The sequence below is a fragment of the Martes martes genome, assembly GCF_963455335.1.
Source record: "Martes martes genome assembly, chromosome: 2".
In the NCBI taxonomy this organism is placed as follows: Eukaryota; Metazoa; Chordata; class Mammalia; order Carnivora; family Mustelidae; genus Martes; species Martes martes.
This window is the reverse complement of record NC_137889.1, coordinates 103,170,983-103,192,874: the sequence shown is the minus strand read 5'-3', so window position 1 is coordinate 103,192,874 and position 21,892 is coordinate 103,170,983. Positions and strand designations below refer to the sequence as shown.

The following is a 21,892-nucleotide window of genomic DNA, read 5'->3' as shown; positions in this document are numbered from 1 at the left end:
TTAATGCAGTTGATCATATTTAATTTAAAAAAATTTTGGACTCTTCTGACAGGGATGTGACTGAAGGTAGAGTAAATCAATGCTGGAAATTATTTCAGTACATAAAATAAAGAACTGAGTTTTCTGACACATGCTTTTAAGATATGACCCACCATTATGAACTACTGAGAGGTATTAAATTTCTGTGTGATAATGGTTTTTAAAACATATGTACATGATTTTGCTTCATAGCTTTACAATGAATATTTGGAGCTGTCTTAACTATGAAGATATCTGGCTTGACTGTGATACAACTTTATGATAAAAAATCATTAAAAAATTAATCCCACTTACCCATGTTTGTTTCAGATGTCTGTATAGTACTATTTTATTCAAATTGTTTTTCTTTTCAATATTAGCATGTACACCACAGAATCACAAAATGAACATCTGGAGGATAAAAAGACCCCATCATCTACAACTTCTCAGGTAAAAACCTAAAACTATTTTGTAATGTACAATATAAAAATCAATCTGATCTTAAAGTTTATTTTTCAAGTTTACCAGTTAGGTTTCTATTATATGTCTGGTTAAAAAATGAGAAGGGATCACTTAAAAATAACCAGTTTAAACAAGTACTAAGAAATGAGCAAAAGGAATGAAAAGATGGAAAGGGGTGACTCAAGATTATTTTGGAGTAAAGAGTTCAGATATCAAGAATAATGGAAATATGGCTTGTTATTTCTCGCCATATCTAGGAAAAACTCAGTAATTTAGACTACAAGAGGTAAAGAAATTAATTAAAATGTTGTGTTATATATTTGAAAAGAACCAAGTTTTTATTTTTCTAAGAGTACAGAGTAAGTCATAGACCTGTTGGTCTATTTTACTCCATAATAATAGCTTATGATTAGAATTATAAATTATTTACTTTTTAAAAATTTGTTTACTTTTTTAAAACAGAGGTTTCTATAGTTCTCAAGGGCCCAAAAGTTTCTTCTTTTAAATATTTAAAATATTCACCATTGATTCAAATTATTTGTCTTTAAAAACTTTATCCTAGTCTACCTCAATTTATTATAAATTCTGAAATAATAAAACTTAAAATAGTATGGTCTTACCTCATATGACCTTTGACCCACACTAATCAAAATTCATCTTTGTGTCTTTACCTTGGCCCTTGTGTATAGTGACAGACTTCCCACAGAAGTCTCTATACCAGAATTCCAACAAATTAATCACAATCAGATTTAAAGAACTTTGATATTAAAAGAGCTACATAATTCATTTACATCAGCTGCTGTGATGCCTTTGCCTCCCTAGTCATTAAATGTTTCCTCTTTGCTTCCTTAATATGCCCATGCCTCTAGCCTTTGTTACCATTTCTTCTGATAATCCAGTGTTCTCTCTCCACTGCACTCAAAGTATTATAAATACACTCAAAGTGTTGGCCTGTGTGTACACATGCATACATGTGCATGCACACACACACACCATGACAATAAGGCAAAACTGATTATTTCTACTTCAGGGTTAATGCTACTCTGTTTTGTTTTTTTATTTTTTTGTCTTGTTTTGTTTACCTTGGTAGAAACCTCTCAATATTCTCACCAACTAAGATGTCTTTTTTTTCCCTAAGTCAGCAGTTTCATAATTAGACTAACTACCATTAAAAGCCTGGAAGATGCAGCTAAACCCATGAATTACCTAAGGATGTATTATCTATAATAAGGATTATCTATAATTAATAGTGGGAGCATAAACCTTAAATTTCTGAAAGCTTGATCTGTTTTTCTCATTTTTTCCAGTTATATAATTTTTCAAAGAAATGAGTCCAAGTAAAATTATATTTCACCTCAACATAGTTGTATTTTCATTCTACAAAAGTTTTATTAAATAATCGTTGGCAGTAAGACTGAAGAGGAACACTTTTAATTATTCTGCCTATGCTATAGCTCACTTATTCAGAATGCATAAATCACAAATTAAAAATAGCAGGGACTCAAGTCTAAAAAAGCTAAATCAAGGGGCTCTACAAAGTTCTCTCCTGTGACATCCTCAAATACCTATTGATATAGTGCATGAATATTCTTTTATATGTGTAATTCTCCAGGGTGACAGTAATGATATGAATTTAATTATGAGATTTGGTGGTTTTGTACTGTAATAAAATTATATGAAAAGTGTATTTCTTCAAAGATTTCCTTGCTTTACTTCAGATCCTCAAAGATAGTAGTATTAGTGAACATGAAGAAACTAAGGAAACAGTCTTGTCACAAACAGAGGAAACAAAACCACAGATGGAAAAGACTTGTTCTTGTCCTCCACAAGGAAAACTGAATAAATTTATTACAAATGGTATGTGAAATAAGAAATGTAAGTAGAGAGAAAATGAGAGATGTATTTGATAAATATATATTTTAAAAGATTTTCTTTATTTATTTGACAGAGATAGAGCACAAGCAGGGAGAGCAGCAGAGGGAGAAGTAGGCTCCCCGCTAAACAAGGAGCCTGATTTGCGGCTTGATCCTAGAACCCTGGGATCATGACCCAAGCCGAAGGCCGACACTTAACTGACTGAGCCACTCAGGTGCCCCTATATTTGATAAATATGATAAATATTAAAACACAAACCAGCAAAGCCACTGCTAAATCTATATATTTACTGTACACTTTAGCTATATACTTCAGTTCTTATTACAAGCAATATGTGGACAAAGAGGAAATATTTCCTTAACTGTCAAAAACTAATAGTAATTGCTTAACAGATACATATTTTAATTTTTTCATGACTTCTTCTATTAAATCTTGGGAATTAGAAACAGCATGGATTAAGGGGCGCCTGGCTGACTAGGTCAGTAGAGCATCTGACTCTTGATCTCAGTGTTGTGAGTTCAAGCCCCACAATGGGTGTGGAGCCTACCTGGAAGAAAGGAAGGAAGGAAGAAAGGAGAGAAGAGAAGGAAGGAGGGAAAAGAAAGAATGGGCATTGATTAAAGATTTTTATTTAAACCCTACATTTGATATTTAGTTTTTTAAAGATTTATTTTTGAGAGAGAGAGAGTGAGAGCGGAGAGAGGAGCCGAGGGAGAGAATCTCAAGCAGACTTCCCACGGAACCCAGAGCCCAATGTGGGGCTCAGTCTGACAACCCATGAGATCATGACTTGAGCCAAAATCACCAGTTGGACACTTAACCAGCTGAGCCACCCAGGTACCTCTGATACTTAGTTTTAAGTCAGCTGGAATGAACATTTTACCCCTGGCAATATTAAGGTTCTTAATAAAATTAGGACCCAAATTTTTAAAGAGCTGCTGCCTTGTAAAGGATTGTATAAATTTGCTTTACCATTAAAATTTTAAAGCATCTCATTGTCATATATTTATATGTTGTCACCCAATATTAATAAAAGATTTTCTTGATTTTTTTCTAGATATTCTATATGACTTAACTTAGATTTTGGTTTCCATAAGTATAGAGCCTATAGAAAACAATATTTAGTTTAAAATATGATGAACAAGTAACTGAAGTTTTAAAACTTTTTTTTTAAGATTTTATTTATTGAGAGGGAGAGAGAGCGTGCACATGCGCAAGCTGGGGGAGGGGAGGAGGGAAAAGGAGAGAGAAAATCTCAAGCTGACTCTGCACTGAGTGCCAAGCCTGACACAGGACTTGATCTCATGACCCTGAGATCACAACCTGAGCAGAAACCAAGAGTCGGACACTTATAACCAACTGAGCCCTCAGGTACTTCTAAAATTTTACTTTATTTACTGCTTGCTAAATTTAAACTTTTGAAACCAAATTTTACTAATTGATTTTTCCCTTAGTAAAAGTTACTTTTTAATTAACATCAATATATTTTTTTAAGATTTCATTTATTTATTTGACAGACAAAGATCACAAGTAGGCAGAGAGGCAGGCAGAAAGAGAGGAGGAAGAAGGCTCCCTGCTGAACAGAGAGCCCGATGCGGTGCTTGATCCCAGGACCTTGGGATCATGACACGAGCTGAAGGCAGAGGCTTTAATCCACTGAGCCACCCAGGCGCCCCTTACCATCAATATTTTTAAGGATTCTAAAGCTGAACTTGAATATCTGACAGTGAAAAGTGATTGGACTTCTTTGTAAATATAATTTCTGCACATAGATCTTACATGCACATTCCCATGACCGTATACTCTATATATAGTGGGCATTGTCTATACAGCAATTGTTAGGAGTAGGGTCAAGGCCTGTGAAGAGAGGAAAATGTATTGGTCACCAAAGATTATCCACTGAGATTGAGAACTGCAGTTTGCTCAGGAACTAATTTAGGAGTTTTATAACACCAGTATTGAAACTACAAACATACTTGGTTTATAACTGGTTTTCCTCTTTGTTTGCTTTCATTTTTGATTTTTCAATTTTAGAGAAATTTATAGGAAAAGGATCTTCCATGTTTCTATCTTAGGGGGGTGCATATTCTTGTATTCTCTTTTTCTGTCTCTGTCTCCATCTCCGTCTGTCTGTGTCTTATCTCTGTCTCTCTTACACACACGACTGTACACCCTATATTGGTGTACAGAAACTCTTAAAACATATTTTCTAGATAATAACATATATTCTAGATAATGGAGATAGAGCTGCAGTTTCTCTATAAATCATATTTAACTCACCAATCCCATAATGTATATAACATAAGTTAATTTAGTAAGAAATCTAAACTCTCAACCACATGCAGAAATCAGTCTCATCACTTTTAATCACACTATTTATGTCTTTTATTCGGGTGGTAGCTTGCCTAGTACCAAAGAAATGGATATTCTAGGGAAATAGGTTTAGGTTTTAGGCTATTATTCTTTTTTTGTTTCTTTTAAGTTTGCTTTCAATAAAGATACTTTGTTTTCAATAAAAGGTACTTTATAACTATTTTCATAAAGTTGTTTTTCCTTTAAATAAATGAAAGCTTTATTATATGTCCAACTATGACTTTCAAATAATCTTAGGGCCAGAATTTCTCCATTAAAATCTTATCACCAGTGTTATGAAGTAAGCAGTCTTAAAAGTTTAGAGCTCAAAAATAATATCCCAGACACTTGAAATTTCTGGTCCAGCATCATCCCTCCACCTTAACATATAAAAAGCTGAACAAACTGAAAAATTAACGACTCTTCTTAATTCCACCAAAAAAGTAAGGCTAGAGGGCAAATAACTGCCCCCCAAATTGGAGACAGCATGTGGATACAAAGGATCATAACTTATCAGAGCGGAAACCTCTGTGGGAACCAGTACTAGGGTAGGTATACCTAAATTTTAATTGACAAATTGGCTAGGGACTCAGGGTGGATAAGTCTGAGGGGGGTAGGCCAGTCATGGTGCGGGAAACACACTTTTGTGAGTTTTACCTCCAGGAGCCATCTGGCAGGCGGAGGGGAAAAGTAATCATATGCAGTATAGTAGAGCTTTCTGCTCTTCTTAAGAATACCTTCCCTCAAGAGAAACTGTTTTATCAGAACCTAACCTATGGGGATTTTATCTGAACCAAACTGACCAGGGAAAAGAGAAATACCCGACTCTTGCCCCCTCTGTATAACCCCCACTAGCCTCCTATAAAACCTAACGGGATAGGAAAAAAAAACTAAACTAAACTAAGAGGCACTTGTGAGGTTCATAGTGCAGGAGCAAAGGCTCACTAAAGACTGGTTCAACTCTATAGAAGTCTTCCCCTTCCCACACAACTTACCACTCTATTACCAAAGGTCTTTTTACCTAGGACAATATATTCACTTTTAAGCAAAAATATGTAAGATGTATTTAAAGACCAAACAAACAACAACAACAACAACAAAAACCACAGTTTAAAGAGACAAAGTATCAGTAGACCCAGATATTGCAGGGATGTTGGAATTATCAAACTGTGAATTTAAAAAACTATGACTAATATACTTAGAGCTCCAATGGAAAAGTAAACATGTAAGACTGGAAGGGTAATGTAAGCAGGAGATGGAAGTCCTCAGAACCAAAAAAATGCTAGAAATTAAAAACACTAATGGAAACAAATGTCTTTGATGGCTTCATTAATAGACTGTACACAGCTGACGAAAGAATCTCTGAGCTTGTGGATCTGTCATTAGGAAATTCCAGTGCTGAAAAGTAAAGAGGAAAAAAAGATTGAAAAAAAGGAACAGAATACACAAGAACTGTGGGATGACTACAAAACATAATGGGATTAGCAGAGAAGAGAAAAAGCAGCAGAATAAAGATTTGAAAGCAATAATAACTGAGAATTTCCCCCAAATTAACACCAGATAGAAAACCACAGATCCAGGAAGCTCAGAGAATTCCAAGCAGGATAAATACCAAAAAATAAACAAACAAACAAAAATACTACACTTGGGTATATCATATTCAACCTATAGGAAATCAAAGATTTTTAAAAGTCTTGAAAGAAGCCGGGGAGGGGGGAACACTTTACTGATAGAGTAGCAAAGATAAAAATTATATCTGACTTATCTGCCGAAATGATGCAAGTAAAAAGAGAATGAAATGAAATATTTAAAGTGTTGAGACAAAAACAACAACGCACCAGCCTAAAATTCTGTATACTACAAAATCATCATTCAAAAGTGAAGGAGAGGGTCTCTTGGGTGGCTCAGTCAGATAAGTGTCTGATTTTTGATCTGAGGTCATAATCTCAGGGTTGTGAGATTGAGCTTCGCATCAGGGTCCACACTGGGCATGGAGCCTGCTTAAGAGTCTCACACACACTCTCTCTGTCTCCCACTGTTCCTCACCCCCAAATTAAAAAAAAGAAAAAGTGAAAGAGAAATAAAGACTTTCTCAGACCAACAAAAATCAAACCAGTAAATCTGCCTTGCAAAATTTTAAAAGAAATTCTTCAGAGAGAAAACAATTATATAGGTCAGAAACCCAGATTTACATAAAGAAGGAAGAGCATCAGAGAAGGAGTACATGAAGGTAAAACAAAAACTTTTTTTAATATTCTTAAATGATTGAACACATAACATTTCACAATAATAGCAAAAATATGTTCAATGATTATATGCATTATTCTCAAGCTTACATGGAACATTCACTAAGGTGGACCACATTCCGTCATATGCATAGAAAACACCTTAATTAATCAAAAAGAATAAAAATCATACAGTATATGCCCTCAGACCATAAAGGGTTTAAGCAAAAATTCCAAAGGCAGTTGGAAAATCCTAAAATACTTGGAGATTAAACAATACATTTCTAAATAATACATGGGAACCTCAAGTGATATTTTAAAATAGTTGGAACTAAATGAAAATAAAAATACAACTTATGAAAATTTGTGGGATGCAGTGAAAGCAGTGCTTAGAGGAAAATTTATAAAATTTAGGGATGCCTGGGTGGCTCAGTCAGTGAAGCAGCTGCCTTCAGCTCAGGTCATAATCCTGGAGTCCCAGGATCGGGCCTGCATCCTGCTTCCTGCTCACTGGAGAATCTTCTTCTCCCTCTACCCCTCCCCATGCTCACGCTCTCTCTTTCTCTCTCTCTCTCTGGCTCATTCTCTCTCAAGTCAATAAATAAAATCTTTAAAAAAGTGAGAATTTATAACATTGAATGCACATTTTAGAAAAGAATAAGAATCTGAAATCAATCTTCTAAGCTTCCACATTAGGAAACCTGAAAAAGGAGCAGATTAAGCCCAAAGTAAATAAAAGAAAATAAATAGCAAAAATTAGAGCAGATATCGTTGAAATTTAAAACAATAGCAAAAATTCTAGGTGCCTGGGTGGCTCAGTCTTTAAGCGTCTGCCTTCAGCTCAGGTCATGATCCCAGGGTCCGGGGATTGAGCCCTGCATCGGGCTCCCCACTCGGCAGGAAGCCTGCTTCTCCCTCTCTCTCATTCCCCCTGCTTGTGTTCACTCTCTCGCTATGTTTCTGTCAAATAAATAAGTACAATATTTTTTTTTAAAATAGCAAAAAATCAATGAAACCAAAAGCTGGTTCTTTTATAAGATTGATAAGCTCAATAGACCTCTAGCTAGGCTAAGAAAAACACAAAGAAGATATAATCCACTAACATCAGAAATTTAAGAAGGGACATCACTACATCACTACCCATGGACCCGTAGAAAGATATTAAAGATAAGATAGAAAGATAATAAAGGAATACTGTGAACATCTCTTAGCTCACAAATTTGATCATCGAGAAGAAATAGACCATTTTCTTGAAAAACACAATCTACCAAAATATACACAAGAATAGACAATCTGAATAGGAATATATCTATTAAATAAATTGAATCAATAATTAATAACCTCCCAAAACAAAAGGCACCAGACCTAACATGGCTTCACTGGAGAATCTTACCAAACATTTAAGAAAGAAATTATACCAATTTTCTACAATCTCTTCCCAAAGATGGAAGCAGAGGGATAGTTCCCAAATCATTCTGTGAGGTCAGCATTTGCCTCATACCCAAATCAAAAACATTACAAGAAAAGAAAACCATAAACCAGTATCCCTGATAAGCACAGAAGAAGATCCTCAACAAATATTACTAAATCAACTTAACAATGTATAAAAAGAATTGTACATCATGCAACCATGTGAGATTTATTCTAGGTATGCAAGGTTGGCTCATATTTGAAAATGAATGATCGTAATCCATAACATGAACAGGCTAAAGAAGAGAAATCATATGATCATAATAACAGGTACAGGAAAAAACATTTGACAAAATCCAATATCCATCATAATTTACAGATAGTGGGAAACTTCCTCAACTTGATTAAAAAAAAATTCACTAAAAATCCACAGCCACCATTATACTAAATGGTGAGGAACCAGAAGCTTTCCCACTAAAACCAGGAATAAGGCAAGGATACCCTCTCACACTACTCCTTTTCAATATCATACTAGAAGTCCTAGCTAATACAATAAGAAAAGCAGAAACAAAGCATATGAAGAAATAAAAAATACAAAAGCAAAGTATATAAAGAAATAAAACTTCCCTTGTTCACAAATGACATGATTGGGTAGAAAATTAAAAGAATCAAGAAGAAAACTCCAGAGACAACAAATAAGCAAGTATAACAAGATTGCAGGATAGAAGGTTAATAATACAAAAGTCAGTTATTGTCTTCATATGTACCAACAATGAATAAATGGAATTTGAAATTGAAAATACATTACTATTTACATTAGTGCCCCTAAAAATAAAATACCTAAGTATAAATCTAATAAAATATGTACAAGATCTACACAAGGAAAACTGCAAAACTCTAGTGAAAGAAATCAAAAAAGAACTAAATCAATGCACAGATTTTCCTTGTTCATGAAAAACTCAATATTGTCAGGGTGTCAGTTCTTTCCAACTTGATCCATAGATTCAATACAACCTCAATCAAAACCCCAACAAGTTACTTTGTGGATGCCCACAAACTCATCTGAGGTTTATATAAAGTGGCAAAAGACTGAGAAGAGCCAATGTAGTATCAAAGGAGAAAAATTAGATGAGAACTAACACTACCCAACTACAAGACTTACTATAAACCTACATATCCTGTGGTCATCACATCGATATAGAAGAGCCTTACAGCAATATGACTTTATTTATCCCTCCTCTGCCTTCAGTGCAAGATTTATATATATTTTTACTTCTACATTCTTATTTTTACTTCTACATTTATGTATATATTCTTACTTCTACATTTGCTTTTAAAAGCCAAAAGTCTTTTTTTTAAGTTTAAAAAAGTCTCATATTTGTCCACATATTTACATTCTCTGGTTCTCTCCTTTTCTTTCTGGCAATCTGAATTCTCATGTGGAATTCTTTCCCTTCAGTCGAAAAAACTTCTTGCAGTGTTTTTTGTAGTATAAGTCTTATAGCATTGTTTCAGCTTTTGTCTGAAAGTGTCTCAATTTGGCTTTTTTTTTTTAATTTTCTAAATAGAGGTATAATTGACATATAATCTTATATTAGTTTTTAGGTGCACAATATAATGATTCCATATTTGTATATATTACAAAATGATCACCACAATAAATCTAGTAAACGTCCATCATCATACACAGAAACTTTTTTTCTTATAATGATAAATTTTAAGATCTACTCTCTTAGCAACTTTCAAATATATAATACAGTATCACTAACAATAGCACCATGCTATACATTACATTTCAGTAACTTATTTATTTTATAACTGGAAGTTTGTAACTTCTGACCCCCTTCACCTATCTTGCCAACCCCCCCTTCCCTGCCTCTGACAACTATCAGTTTGTTCTCCGTATCTGTAAGCTTGATTTTTAGATTCCATGTATAGGTGAGCATGCAGTATTTGTCTTAGTCTGACTTCCTTCACTTAGCATAATACCTTCAAGGTCCATCCATGTTGTCTCAAGCGGCAAAGAGTTTTATCTTTCCCTGTCTTTTCTTTTCTTTTTTTTTTTTTTTAAGATTTTAAAGAATTTCTACATCCAACATGGGGCCCGAACTCGCAATTATCAAGAGATCAAGAGTCACAAGCTCCAACAACTGAGCCAGCCATGCACCCCAAGTTTTTTCTTTTTTGTGACTGAAAAAATGTTTGATTGTATGTATATACCACAATTTATCCATTCACCTTAAATGGATACTTAATGTTGTTTCCCTATCTTGGCTATTATAAAGAATGCTGCAGTGAACAGGAGGAGGGTGCATATATCTTTTTGACTCACTGTTTTTATTTTTGTTGTGTAAAAACTCAGGAGCAGAATTGTTGGGTCATATGGTATTTCTATAGGGCGGCCGGTTAGCTCAGTTGGTTAGAGCGTGGTGCTGATATGGTATTTCTATTTTCCTTTCTTCTTGAATCAGTTTTGGTAACTTGTATCTTTCTCCGGATTTGTCAGGGCGCCTAGGTGCCTCAGCTGGTTAAGCAGCTGCCTTCGTCTCAGGTCATGATCCCAGAGTCCTGGTGTCAAGCCCCACATCAGGCTCCCTGCTCCTCGGGGAGCCTGTTTCTCCCTCCCTCTCTGCCTGACACTCCTCATGCTTGTGCTCTCTCTCTCTGTTAAATACATTAATAAAATCTTTTTTAAAAAGTAGAATTTGTCTATTTTATCTAGTTTTTTAATTTTTTAGCTTGAAGTTTTTTACAATATTTCCTTTGTGTTATTTTAATTTCTCTAAATCTAAAGTGATGTTTCCTCTTTAATTCCTGATTTTGGTCATTTGTACCTTCTTTTTCCTTTGTCAGTCTAGCTAGAGGTATCTATTTTATTGATCTCAAATAATTTTTATTTCATTGGTTTTCTCTAATGTTTTTGTTTTCTATTTAATTATTTTCCACTTCAATCTTTTTTATTTCATACATTCTACTTACTTTTGGTTTGATTTACTTCTCTTTTTTATGTTGTTAAGACGGATGTTTTTATTGTCAATTTTAGATAATTCTTTTTTTCTAATATTTTTAAAGCTATACATTTCCATCTGTACACATCATATCCCATTAATATTGATATGCTGTGTTTTCATTTTTATTTGCTTTAAGATAAGTTGTAAGTCCCCTTGTGTTTACTTCTTTGACTTCTGATTATTATTTGCATAATACGTCTTTTTTCATCTTTTTACATTCAGCTTATTTGTTTCATCTAAAGTATGTTTCTTATAGATGCCAAATAATTGGATCTCTTTTTTTTAATCAAGTAAGATAATCTTTGCCTTTTGAATTTAGACCAAACACATTTAACATAATTACTGGTTTAGTTGAACTTATGTCTACCATTTTATTACTTGTTTTCTGTAAGTGTCATGTCTTTTGTTTTTCTGTTCATTCTTTACTGCTTCTTTTGTGCTAACCAAATATTGTTAGTGCACTATTTCAATTTCCCTGTTAATTTTTAAGCTATATTTTAGAGGTTTTAGTTTTAGTGATTTCTCTGTGGATTATAATTATTATTTCAATTTTTCACAATCTACTTCAGTTTAACATTGACTTAATTCCTGTGGTATAGAGCAGCTTTGAGCCAATAGACCTCTATGTGCTATAAATTCAACAATATTTTGTTATATTTATTGCTCTTAATAATCTTACTTTTTTAAAAATGAATGTGCATGTATATATATATATACACACACACAATCTTCTGTACTTACGCATTTATTTTGTTATACTCATTGCTCTTAATAATCTTAACTTTTTAAAAATGTGTATATATATAATATGTGTATATATTATATATATGTGTGTACATATATATGTATACATACATACAATCTTCCTTACTTAGATATTTATTTACCATTTCCAGTGCCCTTTATTGCTTCCCACTGGTCCAAATCACAACCTTGTGTCATTTTCTTTCAACTTAAAGCATTAATATTTCATTAGTGGGGGTGAATTTTGTCTATTTTTGTTTGTCTGAGAATGTCTTTATTTCATATTCACTTTGAAGAATAGTTTTACTAGATACTGAATTCTTGATTGATAGGTTTTTTCCTGCACTTTTTTTTTTAAGTAGCCTCCATGCCCAGTGAAGGGCCCAGTGAGCCCATGCTCAATTCCTAATGAAGGAATTGAACTCACAACCCTGAGATCAAGACCTGAGCTCAGAGCAAGAGTCAGGTGCTCAACTGACTGAGCCACCCAGGTGCCCCTTTCTCTGCACTTTTGAAACGTCACTCCACCACCTTTTGGCTCTTATTTTTCCTGATGAAAATGCTTTTGTTAATTGCATTATTGTTCCCTTGTACATGATGAGTCATTTTCTTGCTACTTCCAAGATTTTCCTTTTGTCTTTTGTTGTTAGCTATTTGATGACGGTGATGTCTCTAGGTGTAGTTCTCTTGTGCTTAGTCTACTTGGAATTTGTTGAGCTTCTACAACTATACACTTATATTTTTTATTAACTTTGGGAGATTTTCAGACATTATATTTTCAAATATGTTTCTACCCCTTCTTACCTTCCTCTTCTCCTCCTGGGACTTCCTTTATGCATATGTTAGTACTCTTGATGGTATCCTATAGGTGTTTGAGGCTCTGTTCATTTTTCTTTATTCCTTTTTTCCTTTAGTTTTTCAGATTCATGAATTAATCTCTGTTGATCTATATTCAGGTTCACTGATATTTTCTTTCACAAGCTCAAAAATGCTGTTGAGCCTCTTTAGTCAACTTTTCATTTCAATTGTTGTAGGTTTCAATTCCAGATTTCAATTTTTAAATAAATTTTATCTCTTTATTAATATTCTTTATTAAGTTACATGTTACATTTAAATTATTTGAACATATTTAAAATGGGTGTTTTGAAAACTTTGTAAATCCAACACCTGGATTCATTTACTCATTCTCTATTGCCTGCTTTTTTTTTTCTGAATATGGTGGTACTTTCCCATTTCTTTGCATGTCTAGTAAGCTTAGGTTGAAAAATGAAATGTTTAGTTACACGTTATGGCAACTTTGAATTCAGTTTTAGTTTCTTAAGGTGGTGGTGGTTGTGTTGTTACTGTTGTTGTTTGGGTAATTTGCATGTACTTAAATTGGTGGAATCATTCTGCCCCGTGGTTTGTAGCAGGTGATGTCTCTTAGTTTTTGTTTATTTGTTTTTAGCCTATCTTCCTAGGAGTTTCTCTTTTGTCTACATAGCTTAATGGTCACCCAGTGATTTAGGGGAGACATTATGTTCAAGCCAATAAGGCTTCCACCTTCTGTCAAGTAACCTGTAGGTGGGTTGAAGAAGGCATTCAAAATTGCTGCTGGTAATCAAGTCTCACTTTTTTCTTTCTTTCTTTCTTTCTTTTTTTTTTTTTTTTTTTTGCTGTACTCTCTGGAGTCTTCCCTGCAATTGCATACTTTCCCAATCAGCCATAGATATACAGAGAACTTAGCTTAACCTTTCTGATTCTGTACTATCTAAGATCTCACAGTTAAATGTTTAGCTTGTCTGCTACTCATATCAACTTGAACTGCAACCTCAAACTAACACCACTGCATGTTTTTTCTGCCGATTCTGAAAACAATCCACAATTTTTAACAAAATTACAGGTTTTCTCCCTCTACTCCATATCAAATCTGTTCTACCTCCTCTGACAACAAAGCAGCTGGTTTTTTATCTACCTCTATACTGGTAAAACTGAAGTTTTTCCCAAATGAAGTAAGTGAGGGAAAATGAGGGGAAGAGAAAGAGCAATCCCAGGCAGGAAGGCCTCAGAGTTTCATCAGTCCTACCCAAAACCCTGGCTCTTTTTTTTTTAAGGAGTAAATTCTTCTCTCAGGGAAGTACAAATCAAAACTGTAATGAGATACTACTGCACAACACAAGAAACAACAGGTGTTGAAGAGGAGGCAGAAAAAGAAGAACCCTCTTGCACTGTTAATGGGAATGCAAACTGGTACAGCCACTCTGGAAAACAGTATGGGGCTTCCTCAAAAAGTTAAAAATAGAACAATCCTATGATCCAGAAATTACACTACTAGGTGTTTACCCAAAGAATACAAAAATACAGATTCAAAAGGGTTCATGCACCCAATGTTTACAGCAGCATTATCAACAATAGCCAAACTATGGAGAGAGCCCAATGTCCATCAACCGATGCATGGATAAGGAAGATGTGAGATATAACTGAATATTAATTGAATATTGAATATTGATCATTGAATACTACTCAGCCATCAAAAATAATGAAATCTTGCCATTTGCAATGACATGGATGGAGCTAAAGTGTATCATGCTAAGCAAAATAAATCAGAGAAAAATGCCATATGATTTTACTCATATGTGGAATTTAAGAAACAAAAGCTACTCTAAGATATATAATGAAGTAAAGCTCATAATATTACCATAACATTTTTAAAATGTCGTATGTTTTGAGAACAGTTTAGAACTTTAAAGGACTCACATACACTTTTAAAATATTTTTTAAAATAATAATACTTTGGCTCTTCCCCTAAGTGGCCTGAGGTGACCTCAGAAAATGGTTTGCTATTTGCTTGACCCAGAAAACCATACAAAATTATGCAAATCTAGAGGTTCAGATCTGTGTACTCACTTTGGGAACACATATGTAACTGCCCAGGCCAACAAGGGCATTCATATTAAAAAAGCCACCAAGTATCTGAAAGATGGTCACTTTGCAGAAGCAGTAAATGCCATTCCGTTGTTATCATGGTGAATTTGGTAGGTATGCCCAGGCCAAACAGTGGGGCAGGACACAGGGTCAGTGGCCCAAGAAGAGTGCTGAATTTTTCCTGCCCATGCTTAAAATTCCAGAGAGTAATGCTGAACTTAAGGGTTTAAATGTTGATTCTCTGGTCATTGAGCACATCTGGGTGAACAAAGCCCCCACAATGCAGCACAGAATTTACAGGGCTCATGGTCGAATTAACCCATACATGAGCTCTCCTTGCCACATTAAGGTGATCCTTACTGAAAAAGAGCTGATTGTTCCTAAACCAGAAGAGGAGGTTGCACAGAAGAAAACGATATCCCAAAAGAAACTGAAGAAACAAAAATTTATGGCCCAGGAGTAAATACTGCACAGAATAAATGCAAATAAAAATAAAAAGAGAATGTTGGTTGTCTCTTATTATTAAACATATTTCAAGTATCCTCAAAAAGAAAATAATAATAATACTTTGTTAAAGGGGTGCCTGGGTGGCTTAGTGGGTTAAAGCCTCTGCCTTCGGCTCAGGTCATGATACCAGGGTCCTGGGATCGAGCCCCGCATCGGGCTCTCCGCTCCGTGGAAAGCCTGCTTTCTCCTCTCTCTCTGCCTGCCTCTCTGCCTACTTGTGATCTCTGTCTGTCAAATAAATAAATAAAAAATCTAAAAAAAAAAAAAAACACAAAACAAAAAAAACTTTGTTAAAAACTTGTCCCATAAATTGATAGGAACTTTGGAATATATATTAAACGGCTATGTCTTCAGTTATACTAACAAGCAACATTAGTCAATGCTATGTATCATTCATTATATAGGACTATTAATAATGACATTTGATAAAATAGAATTCATCTTTTGTATGTATATATCTATGTCTATGTAGATATATGGTTATATGATTTTTTTTATATTTCAGGAGTTACAATTTTTATGGTATGGTGTGTAGCCTGGTCATTCTTTGGCACTGAAGTTCTCCCTGGTGGAAATTTATTTGGACTATTAATGATCTTTTATAGTGCTATTATTGGGGGGAAGCTTTTAGAACACATTAGAATACCTTCAGTACCTCAACTTCCACCTCTTCTTGGTAAGTGTACAGTTAGCTCTTATTTCTTTGTTATTAACTACATGTAAATTATGAACATACTCTAGACAGAATAGATATAATTTAAAAAGATTTCAATGTAATATGATATTTATGTATGTATTTACCATATATGTATGCTTATAGCTCATTTCTAGAACTCTTTATTCTTTCTACAAATGAGCACACAGATTTTTTTCTTAAAATATTTTTGAAATAATTTAAATATATCCAATATATGATTCCTGTTGCCTTATTGTTTAATAGGACATTTTTTAGTTAATTTTAAATATATTGTAGAAAAAGAAACATTTGGAAAAGACTGAATTTTTCTGTAGATAACCTAACTCAAATACAATTATAAGATTCAAATACTGTAATGATTAGGGCATAAAAAGGTTTTATGGCTTTTGAGTAAGCTCTATGGGCATCTCTTCTATGTACATTCTTGGATGCATCATCTGCCTAATAATTTATCATTACCATTACTATATAACTCTCCATCTGGACAGAGCAAAATTAGTGGAAGAACGTCTGTTAGTGGTGTCTCATATTTTCTAAATATTCAATACACCGAAATATTCAGTACACTCTCATTAGAGATAATCACTCCATCCTATTGCTAATACCTTTTCTATGTCCACAGCACCCTTTCAGCACCTGCTAAGTATTTATTGAATCTTTTTTTTTGTCCAATACTTCCACTCTTGTCCTAGCTTAGGCTATTTGTTTTCCACTCTTTGATGGACTATGGCAGAGCCTTCTAATTGTTCTCCCCCCCAGTTTTATGTCTATCTAATTCATCAAGACCATCACGTGGAAAATACAAGACTCGTTATGTCACTTCCTCCTAAAACTTTCCTGTGGTGTGTTACTCTGGCAAAGCAGTGCGAATGGAGGCTGCAGGGCGGTTAGCTTTATATTATCTGTCCCCTCCTGCCCATGTTCCTACTCCCTTCCTTGCCCTTTATGTCCCAACAACACTTAATTACTTGTTGTAGCCTTTTAAGATATGTCATTTTTATGCTGCCTCCTCTATTTGTATGTAAGCTGCCCTTCGCCGAAGCAATGAGATACAGTGTGTTTGAAGAAAGAAAATTAAACATTTCTCTCTTCTAACTTGGAAAAATTAAATGAATGAGACGTGCTTTATTTTCTTTCTTTTAAGGGATGTTACTGGCTGGTTTTACTGTCAGAAATGTTCCATTCCTCAGTCATTACATCCGTATTAATAACAGGTGGTCTTCGGCTTTAAGAAACTGTGCCCTTACCATTATCCTAATACAAGCTGGACTTGGACTCGATCCACAGGTAGATTTCTAATTCTATCTTTAAAAAAATATTTTAAATATTAGGGGCTTATAGGAAAGAAAAAGAGGCAAAATTTTTGTTATAGCTATTCCAGATGAAGCCTGTAAGCAAAACTAAGAGAAAAGGATTTTGCAGAAATATTGGCATCTTATAATTTCTACTTCTGGTCACCATTATTGCTGAGATGAAGAGAATCATTATGATGTGAGATCTCTATTAGAGATCATCTGTAATGATATGAGATCTTTATTAGAGCTCATTTTTAATTCTTTGTATAGAGATACATTCCCTTGTACAGTATTTGTATTGTTTGGGAGCTGCAGGTTTTCTGTGGAGAACTATTTACTTTCCAGTTAATAAAGGATAAGGTCCACTTCCAAACTGTTTTTGCTTTTCTTCCGTTTTGTTTTTCAGAGGGGTTAAGTATTTTGGTAATATTTTTGTTTCATGATTGTTATCTACCCGCCCCCCACAGAATATATGCCTGATTAACTTTGCATTATTGTAGAAGCTAATCCTTTTAAATATTTCTTAAAATATTAATATCTAGAATGATAAATCTATTTGGCTTTTAAAAAGATGATTATTCATGAGTATAATGGTACTCAAACAACAAGTATAAGAGTTTAGTGGAAATATCTCAAGATATTTTTAAGAGCATATTTTCAAGAGCCTAAAGACAAGGGCACCTGAGTGGCTCAGTTCGGTTAAGCGTCTGCCTTCCTTTCAGGTCATGATCCCTGAATCCACAGAGTCCTGGGATTGAGCCCCACATTGGGCTCCCTACTCTGTGGGGAGCCTGCTTTTCCCTCTCTCTCTGAAGCTCCCCCTGCTTCTGTACTCTCACTCACTCTTTCTCTCTCTTTGTCAAATAAATTTTTAAAATATTTTTTTAAAAAGAGCATAAAAAAACTTATAATTTATTATATTCTCAAGTAGAAAAATAGAACCAATGAAAAAATTATAAATTTCTTCCTTTGAGTAAGTTATGCTGTCTTTAAGTGATGTTCTCTTTTGGCACATTGGTATTTTCTATTATAATAATTAAATTAATCAAACAAGTCATTTCTAAAAGTTAACTGATGGAAATAAACATAGGTTACTTTCATTATATTATTTACAAGGAAGATTAAGGAAGGTAGAAATAATTACAGACAAATTGCTCTTTTAAAATAGTTTAGATACAAAAATGTTTTACAAAATGTAAAATAGTTTATAATCCAGTGGACCTACAAAATGAGCTGCATTAGCATTTCAAGACCAGTGGGACAATCTGGAAGATTTAGCTTAGTAAAAGCTAATTACTCAAAAAAGACTATATATTTCAGAATTTACTTAAATAGTTTTCTTGTTGGCCATTATAAGTTTGTCTAAATGTGATTATTTTTATATTTCAGGCTTTGAAGCATTTGAAGAGAGTTTGTTTAAGGTTGGCTATTGGTCCTTGCCTCATGGAGGCATGTTCGACTGCTGTTATTTCCCACTTCCTTATGAAATTTCCCTGGGAATGGGGATTTCTGCTGGGGTAACTTTTTTTTCATTTTCTCTACAAAAATATCCAGTTAAGGATGCTCGGTTTAAAATTATTGAAAATAATTCAATAAAATTATTGAAATAATCAGAATATTATATAGACAAATTTCTCATTTGAAAATTCTTTTCACAGTGGTAGAAAACCTTGAAAGTTCATTGGTTAGAAGCAGAGCCATGTTCTAAATCTACCATATCCTTAACAAACATGCATAGTCCCTAAATGTTTAGGGCAAGATAATTCACTTGATCAATTTATTCCTTCTCTCCTATACTATAATCTATTTCTACTTTTTAACCCATCCAATAGCCTTTTCCTTAACCGTTGTATGTATATATTATATATACATGAGAAAGATTTTGTATAGATATAGATATTATAACAAAAAAAAAACCTCTTTCCTATATCTAGTGTCCCATGTATTTTTACCCACTATCCACTTCCCTTCATGTTCCAATTCCTCAGAGTAATAGTCTATAATCACTCTCTCTAGATCCTGAACTTATTTTCATTCTTCAATGCATTTACCGTTTGCCTCTACTTATCCATTGGAAAATAAAGTTCACCCATTACATACTTACTACCAAATGCAATGGATTCTTTAAAATTAATTTTTATTATAAAAGTAATACCCAAGTACATTTTACTTTTAAAAAATTAGAACTTTACAGACAAAAGTAAAAAGCCTTTTAACCATGTCTTCAAATCCTAGTGCCCATACCCTTACCCAAGGTAACAACTTTTATAAGTTTTATGTTATCATTCTAGACCTATAAAAATAACATTCCATATAATTTATATGAAAATACATAAAACAGGGGCACCTGGGTGGCTCAGTGGGTTAAAGCCTCTGCCTTCGGCTCAGGTCATGATCCCAGAGTCCTGGGATCGAGCCCCGCATCAGGCTTTCTGCTCGGCAGGGAGCCTGCTTCCTCCTCTCTCTCTGCCTACTTCTCTGCCTACTTGTGATCTCCGTCTGCCAAATAAATAAATAAAATCTTTTTTAAAAAAAAGAAAATATATAAAACAGTCCTGTTTTCCAGGGATATATGTACTATGTACATATATATCATATAAATTGTATCAAAGAACGTATCACTTTCTTTGCAATTTTCTCAACAGTATTCTTGAGATTATACACATTTAAAAATGTAGTTCATTTGTTTAATTGTTGTATAGTGTTACATTGTATGATAAGACCAGATTTTATTTACCCTGTTACAACAAGTACATTTTATTTGTCTCATTTTGCACAAATCTGAGTTTTTCTAGAATAGTTACCTAGGTTATGTGCATTTTCAGTTTTGATGGATACTATCAAAATGCCTTCAGCTCATACTAGTTTGCCCCATCACCAGCAGGGTATGAAAATAACTGTTATTCTTTCACATCCTTGCAAATTTTTGATATTGCCGAACTTTTATGTTTTCTTCTAATCTGGTGAATGAAAAATGATATTTCATTGTTGTTTTAATGTGCATTTATGTGTTTGTTAATGACCTTGAGTATTTTTATAATGAAAAAACTGTATTTAGATTTAGCCAGCAGGACTCAGTTTAGATGATCCCAATTTTGTTGGCAACATCCAAAGCATCGTACTCAGGGGCCAGTCGAACATATGCCTTCTTCTCTCCATCAGGTCCATCAAGGTGTTGATCTTGGCCACATCAATGTCCTAGAGCTTCTTCACAGCCTGTTTGATCTGGTGCTTGTTGGCCTTGACATCCACAGTGAACACAAGCTTGTTGTCTTCTATTTTCTTCATGGCTGACTCAGTAGTCAGGGGGAACCTGATGATGGCATAGTGATCAAGCTAGTTTCTCCTGGGGGCGCTCTTTCGAGGGTATTTGGGCTGTCTTCGGAGACACAGAGTCTTGGGTCATTGGAACGTAAGTAATGTGCGGATTTTCTTGTGTGTGTGTGTGACTGTGGACGCCTTTCAGCACCATTTTCTTGGCCTTCGAAGCCTTTGCTTTGGCTTCGGTTTTCGGAGCGGCTGGGGCTTCCTTCTTAGCTTTCAGCCCCATCTTCGTAAAAGGGATTTCTTGAGTATTTTTATACTAGCCTCTTCATACCCTTTTTCTATTTTTCTGTTGAGTTATTCTTTTCTTTCTTATTATTTCAATGTTTTGTTAGAAGTATTGCAAATATCTTGTCTTAATACACCACTAGATATTCAAGTTTGCTTATGGTGACTTTCTATCTAAAAAGAGTATATTTAGGGGCACCCAGGGGCGCCTGGGTGGCTCAGTGGGTTAAAGCCTCTGCCTTCGGCTCAGGTCATGGTCCCAGGGTCCTGGGATCGAGCCCCACATCGGGCTGTCTGCTCAGCAGGAAGCCTGCTTCCCTTCCTCTCTCTCTGCCTGCCTCTCTGCCTACTTGTGATCTCCGTCAAATAAATAAATAAAATCTTTTAAAAAAAATAAAAAGAGTATTATTTCCAACATATAGAAGAGCAAATACATAAAACCATTCCTTGATTTTGAAAATGAAAAAGAAAAATGAGGGCATGGGGAAACATAACTGCTTTTGCTGTACCAAAGGGTTTTATTAATGTAATCAAATTTATCAATATTTCTTTTTCTGTTTAATGCCTTTTCATGTGTCATTCAAAAGGTCCTTTTTAACCTATAATCACAAATTTATTCATATTTTATTCACATTAAAGTTAATTTTTTAAAATTCTTTTAAAATAGCTGGAGTTTATTATATGGGGATCTAGCTACATTCATTTCCACATGAATAGGTAGTTGTCTCAACACCATTTATAGAAAACTTCTTTCTTGTCCCCATTGATTTGAAATGTTGATTTTATCATGTAACAAATCCCATAGATTTGTTTTTATACTTTGTGTTCTATTTTCTTCCA

The 21,892-nt window shown here is 34.2% G+C and overlaps 1 protein-coding gene and 2 pseudogenes across 3 annotated transcripts in view; 2 read left to right on the top strand and 1 right to left on the bottom strand.

Moving 5' to 3' along the window:
• Positions 1–399: 399 nt before the first annotated feature.
• Positions 400–21,892, top strand: part of SLC9B1 (solute carrier family 9 member B1) — a gene marked incomplete at both ends in the record, with an annotated part of 45,508 nt that continues 24,015 nt past the window's right edge. Inside the window, 5 exons of the mRNA XM_080796336.1 lie at positions 400–468; positions 2,199–2,337; positions 16,014–16,184; positions 17,350–17,492; positions 18,890–19,017. Coding sequence (XP_080652462.1) covers positions 400–468; positions 2,199–2,337; positions 16,014–16,184; positions 17,350–17,492; positions 18,890–19,017 — 650 coding nt within the window. The remainder of the gene's footprint in view (positions 469–2,198; positions 2,338–16,013; positions 16,185–17,349; positions 17,493–18,889; positions 19,018–21,892) is intronic.
• Positions 14,909–15,464, top strand: LOC308339147 (large ribosomal subunit protein uL22-like; annotated as a pseudogene). Its single transcript has one exon. The product of its transcript is annotated as a large ribosomal subunit protein uL22-like (transcript).
• LOC308338647 (large ribosomal subunit protein uL23-like) lies at positions 20,580–21,050 on the bottom strand (annotated as a pseudogene). The gene has a single exon. The product of its transcript is annotated as a large ribosomal subunit protein uL23-like (transcript).